The following is a 5885-nucleotide window of genomic DNA, read 5'->3' as shown; positions in this document are numbered from 1 at the left end:
TTGCAGTAGTAGTTGACGTCGCGGTAGTGGTTGGAGCTGTTGTGCTTTGGGTTGTCGTGGGAGTTGTTGTCATTGCTGTAGTAGTTGACGTCGCGGTAGTGGTTGTCATGGTTATGCTTTCGGTTGTCGTGGGAGTTCTCGTCGTTGCAGTAGTAGTTAACGTCGCGGCAGTGGTCGGCATGGTGGTGGTTTCGGTTGTCGTGGGAGTTGTAGTCGTTGGAGTAGCTGTTGACGTCGTGGTACTTGTCAGGGTGGTGGTTGTTTCGGTTGTCGTGGGAGTTCTAGTCGTTTCAGTAGTAGTTGAAGTCGCGGTATTCGGTGATGCCGCAGCAGTGGTCGGCGTGGTGGTGGTTCCGGTTGTCATGGGAGTTGTAGTCGTTGCTGTAGTAGTTGACGTCGCGGTAGTGGTTGGAGCTGTTGTGCTTTGGGTTGTCGTGGGAGTTGTTGTCGTTGCAGTAGTGGTTGACGTCGCGGCAGTGGTCAGCATGGTGGTGGTTCCGGTTGTCGTGGGAGTTGTTGTCGTTGCAGTAGTGGTTGACGTCGCGGCAGTGGTCAGCATGGTGGTGGTTCCGGTTGTTGTGGGAGTTGTTGTCGTTGCTGGAGTAGTTGACGTCGTGGTAGTGGTTGGCATGGTGATGCTTTGGGTTGTCGTGGGAGTTGTTGTCGTTGCAGTAGTGGTTGACGTCGCGGCAGTGGTTGGAGCTGTTGTGCTTTGGGTTGTCGTGGGAGTTGTTGTCGTTGCTGTAGTAGTTGACGTCGCGGCAGTGGTTGGAGCTGTTGTGCTTTGGGTTGTCGTGGGAGTTGTAGCCGTTGCAGTAGCTGTTGACATCGCGGCAGTGGCCGGCATGGTGGTTGTTCCGGTTGTCGTGGGAGTTGTTGTCGTTGCGGGAGTAGTTGATCTCGCGGTACTGGTTGGCGTGGTTATGCTTTCGGTTGTTGTGGGAGTTGTTGTCGTTGCTGTAGCTGTTGACATCGCGGCAGTGGTCGACATGGTGGTGGTTCCGGTTGTCGTGGGAGTTGTAGTGGTTGCAATAGTGGTTGACGTCGCGGCAGTGGTCAGCATGGTGGTGGTTCCGGTTGTCGTGGGAGTTGTAGTCGTTGCAGTAGTGGTTGACGTCGCGGCAGTCGTCGGCATGGTGGTGGTTCCGGTTGTCGTGGGAGTTGTTGTCGTTTCGGAAGTAGTTGACATCGTGGTACTTGTCAGGGTGGTGGTTGTTTCGGTTGTCGTGGGAGTTCTAGTCATTTCAGTAGTAGTTGAAGTCGCGGTAGTGGGTGATGCCGCAGCAGTGGTCGGCGTGGTGGTGGTTCCGGTTGTCGTGGGAGTTGTAGTCGTTGCAGTAGTAGTTGACGTCGCGGTAGTGGTTGGAGCTGTTGTGCTTTGGGTTGTCGTGGGAGTTGTTGTCGTTGCTGTAGTAGTTGACGTCGCAGAAGTGGTTGGAGCTGTTGTGCTTTGGGTTGTCGTGGGAGTTGTAGCCGTTGCAGTAGCTGTTGACATCGCGGCAGTGGTCGGCATGGTGGTTGTTTCGGTTGTCGTGGGAGTTCTAGTCGTTTCAGTAGTAGTTGAAATCGCGGTATTCGGTGATGCCGCAGCAGTGGTCGGCGTGGTGGTGGTTCCGGTTGTCATGGGAGTTGTAGTCGTTGCTGTAGTAGTTGACGTCGCGGTAGTGGTTGGAGCTGTTGTGCTTTGGGTTCTCGTGGGAGTTGTTGTCGTTGCAGTAGCTGTTGACATCGCGGCAGTGGCCGGCATGGTGGTTGTTCCGGTTGTCGTGGGAGTTGTAGTCGTTGCAGTAGTGGTTGACGTCGCGGCAGTGGTCGGCATGGTGGTGGTTCCGGTTGTCGTGGGAGTTGTAGTCGTTGCAGTAGTAGTTGACGTCGCGGTAGTGGTTGGAGCTGTTGTGCTTTGGGTTGTCGTGGGAGTTGTTGTCATTGCTGTAGTAGTTGACGTCGCGGTAGTGGTTGTCATGGTTATGCTTTCGGTTGTCGTGGGAGTTCTCGTCGTTGCAGTAGTAGTTAACGTCGCGGCAGTGGTCGGCATGGTGGTGGTTTCGGTTGTCGTGGGAGTTGTAGTCGTTGGAGTAGCTGTTGACGTCGTGGTACTTGTCAGGGTGGTGGTTGTTTCGGTTGTCGTGGGAGTTCTAGTCGTTTCAGTAGTAGTTGAAGTCGCGGTATTCGGTGATGCCGCAGCAGTGGTCGGCGTGGTGGTGGTTCCGGTTGTCATGGGAGTTGTAGTCGTTGCTGTAGTAGTTGACGTCGCGGTAGTGGTTGGAGCTGTTGTGCTTTGGGTTGTCGTGGGAGTTGTTGTCGTTGCAGTAGTGGTTGACGTCGCGGCAGTGGTCAGCATGGTGGTGGTTCCGGTTGTTGTGGGAGTTGTTGTCGTTGCTGGAGTAGTTGACGTCGTGGTAGTGGTTGGCATGGTGATGCTTTGGGTTGTCGTGGGAGTTGTTGTCGTTGCAGTAGTAGTTGACGTCGCGGTAGTGGTTGGAGCTGTTGTGCTTTGGGTTGTCGTGGGAGTTGTTGTCGTTGCTGTAGTAGTTGACGTCGCGGTAGTGGTTGGAGCTGTTGTGCTTTGGGTTGTCGTGGGAGTTGTAGCCGTTGCAGAAGCTGTTGACATCGCGGCAGTGGTCGGCATGGTGGTGGTTCCGGTTGTCGTGGGAGTTGTAGTCGTTGCAGTAGTGGTTGACGTCGCGGCAGTCGTCGGCATGGTGGTGGTTCCGGTTGTCGTGGGAGTTGTTGTCGTTTCGGAAGTAGTTGACATCGTGGTACTTGTCAGGGTGGTGGTTGTTTCGGTTGTCGTGGGAGTTCTAGTCATTTCAGTAGTAGTTGAAGTCGCGGTAGTGGGTGATGCCGCAGCAGTGGTCGGCGTGGTGGTGGTTCCGGTTGTCGTGGGAGTTGTTGTCGTTGCAGTAGTAGTTGACGTCGCGGTAGTGGTTGGAGCTGTTGTGCTTTGGGTTGTCGTGGGAGTTGTTGTCGTTGCTGTAGTAGTTGACGTCGCAGAAGTGGTTGGAGCTGTTGTGCTTTGGGTTGTCGTGGGAGTTGTAGCCGTTGCAGTAGCTGTTGACATCGCGGCAGTGGTCGGCATGGTGGTGGTTCCGGTTGTCGTGGGAGTTGTAGTCGTTGCAGTAGTGGTTGACGTCGCGGCAGTCGTCGGCATGGTGGTGGTTCCGGTTGTCGTGGGAGTTGTTGTCGTTTCGGAAGTAGTTGACATCGTGGTACTTGTCAGGGTGGTGGTTGTTTCGGTTATCGTGGGAGTTCTAGTCATTTCAGTAGTAGTTGAAGTCGCGGTAGTGGGTGATGCCGCAGCAGTGGTCGGCGTGGTGGTGGTTCCGGTTGTCGTGGGAGTTGTAGTCGTTGCAGTAGTAGTTGACGTCGCGGTAGTGGTTGGAGCTGTTGTGCTTTGGGTTGTCGTGGGAGTTGTTGTCGTTGCTGTAGTAGTTGACGTCGCGGCAGTGGTTGGAGCTGTTGTGCTTTGGGTTGTCGTGGGAGTTGTAGCCGTTGCAGTAGCTGTTGACATCGCGGCAGTGGCCGGCATGGTGGTTGTTCCGGTTGTCGTGGGAGTTGTTGTCGTTGCGGGAGTAGTTGATCTCGCGGTACTGGTTGGCGTGGTTATGCTTTCGGTTGTTGTGGGAGTTGTTGTCGTTGCTGTAGCTGTTGACATCGCGGCAGTGGTCGACATGGTGGTGGTTCCGGTTGTCGTGGGAGTTGTAGTGGTTGCAATAGTGGTTGACGTCGCGGCAGTGGTCAGCATGGTGGTGGTTCCGGTTGTCGTGGGAGTTGTAGTCGTTGCAGTAGTGGTTGACGTCGCGGCAGTCGTCGGCATGGTGGTGGTTCCGGTTGTCGTGGGAGTTGTTGTCGTTTCGGAAGTAGTTGACATCGTGGTACTTGTCAGGGTGGTGGTTGTTTCGGTTGTCGTGGGAGTTCTAGTCATTTCAGTAGTAGTTGAAGTCGCGGTAGTGGGTGATGCCGCAGCAGTGGTCGGCGTGGTGGTGGTTCCGGTTGTCGTGGGAGTTGTAGTCGTTGCAGTAGTAGTTGACGTCGCGGTAGTGGTTGGAGCTGTTGTGCTTTGGGTTGTCGTGGGAGTTGTTGTCGTTGCTGTAGTAGTTGACGTCGCAGAAGTGGTTGGAGCTGTTGTGCTTTGGGTTGTCGTGGGAGTTGTAGCCGTTGCAGTAGCTGTTGACATCGCGGCAGTGGTCGGCATGGTGGTTGTTTCGGTTGTCGTGGGAGTTCTAGTCGTTTCAGTAGTAGTTGAAATCGCGGTATTCGGTGATGCCGCAGCAGTGGTCGGCGTGGTGGTGGTTCCGGTTGTCATGGGAGTTGTAGTCGTTGCTGTAGTAGTTGACGTCGCGGTAGTGGTTGGAGCTGTTGTGCTTTGGGTTCTCGTGGGAGTTGTTGTCGTTGCAGTAGCTGTTGACATCGCGGCAGTGGCCGGCATGGTGGTGGTTCCGGTTGTCGTGGGAGTTGTAGTCGTTGCAGTAGTGGTTGACGTCGCGGCAGTGGTCGGCATGGTGGTGGTTCCGGTTGTCGTGGGAGTTGTAGTCGTTGCAGTAGTAGTTGACGTCGCGGTAGTGGTTGGAGCTGTTGTGCTTTGGGTTGTCGTGGGAGTTGTTGTCATTGCTGTAGTAGTTGACGTCGCGGTAGTGGTTGTCATGGTTATGCTTTCGGTTGTCGTGGGAGTTCTCGTCGTTGCAGTAGTAGTTAACGTCGCGGCAGTGGTCGGCATGGTGGTGGTTTCGGTTGTCGTGGGAGTTGTAGTCGTTGGAGTAGCTGTTGACGTCGTGGTACTTGTCAGGGTGGTGGTTGTTTCGGTTGTCGTGGGAGTTCTAGTCGTTTCAGTAGTAGTTGAAGTCGCGGTATTCGGTGATGCCGCAGCAGTGGTCGGCGTGGTGGTGGTTCCGGTTGTCATGGGAGTTGTAGTCGTTGCTGTAGTAGTTGACGTCGCGGTAGTGGTTGGAGCTGTTGTGCTTTGGGTTGTCGTGGGAGTTGTTGTCGTTGCAGTAGTGGTTGACGTCGCGGCAGTGGTCAGCATGGTGGTGGTTCCGGTTGTTGTGGGAGTTGTTGTCGTTGCTGGAGTAGTTGACGTCGTGGTAGTGGTTGGCATGGTGATGCTTTGGGTTGTCGTGGGAGTTGTTGTCGTTGCAGTAGTAGTTGACGTCGCGGTAGTGGTTGGAGCTGTTGTGCTTTGGGTTGTCGTGGGAGTTGTTGTCGTTGCTGTAGTAGTTGACGTCGCGGTAGTGGTTGGAGCTGTTGTGCTTTGGGTTGTCGTGGGAGTTGTAGCCGTTGCAGAAGCTGTTGACATCGCGGCAGTGGTCGGCATGGTGGTGGTTCCGGTTGTCGTGGGAGTTGTAGTCGTTGCAGTAGTGGTTGACGTCGCGGCAGTCGTCGGCATGGTGGTGGTTCCGGTTGTCGTGGGAGTTGTTGTCGTTTCGGAAGTAGTTGACATCGTGGTACTTGTCAGGGTGGTGGTTGTTTCGGTTGTCGTGGGAGTTCTAGTCATTTCAGTAGTAGTTGAAGTCGCGGTAGTGGGTGATGCCGCAGCAGTGGTCGGCGTGGTGGTGGTTCCGGTTGTCGTGGGAGTTGTTGTCGTTGCAGTAGTAGTTGACGTCGCGGTAGTGGTTGGAGCTGTTGTGCTTTGGGTTGTCGTGGGAGTTGTTGTCGTTGCTGTAGTAGTTGACGTCGCGGTAGTGGTTGGAGCTGTTGTGCTTTGGGTTGTCGTGGGAGTTGTAGCCGTTGCAGTAGCTGTTGACATCGCGGCAGTGGTCGGCATGGTGGTGGTTCCGGTTGTCGTGGGAGTTGTAGTCGTTGCAGTAGTGGTTGACGTCGCGGCAGTGGTCGGCATGGTGGTGGTTCCGGTTGTCGTGGGAGTTGTTGTCGTTTCGGAAGTAGTGACA

At 54.9% G+C, this 5885-nt stretch overlaps 1 protein-coding gene across 1 annotated transcript; it reads right to left on the bottom strand.

The window, feature by feature from the left end:
• Positions 1–2100: 2100 nt before the first annotated feature.
• Positions 2101–5165, bottom strand: LOC114909685 (GATA zinc finger domain-containing protein 14-like; the record flags this gene model as incomplete). Its single annotated transcript, XM_029249517.1, has 4 exons — positions 2101–2135; positions 2315–2489; positions 3510–3608; positions 4998–5165. Coding segments are annotated over 4 exons (477 nt in total), but the record flags the coding sequence as incomplete, so codon positions are not given.
• Positions 5166–5885: the final 720 nt, after the last annotated feature.

Source organism: Scleropages formosus, unplaced genomic scaffold (genome assembly GCF_900964775.1).
Source record: "Scleropages formosus unplaced genomic scaffold, fSclFor1.1, whole genome shotgun sequence".
NCBI classification, from domain to species: Eukaryota; Metazoa; Chordata; class Actinopteri; order Osteoglossiformes; family Osteoglossidae; genus Scleropages; species Scleropages formosus.
This window is presented reverse-complemented; position numbering and strand designations above follow the sequence as displayed.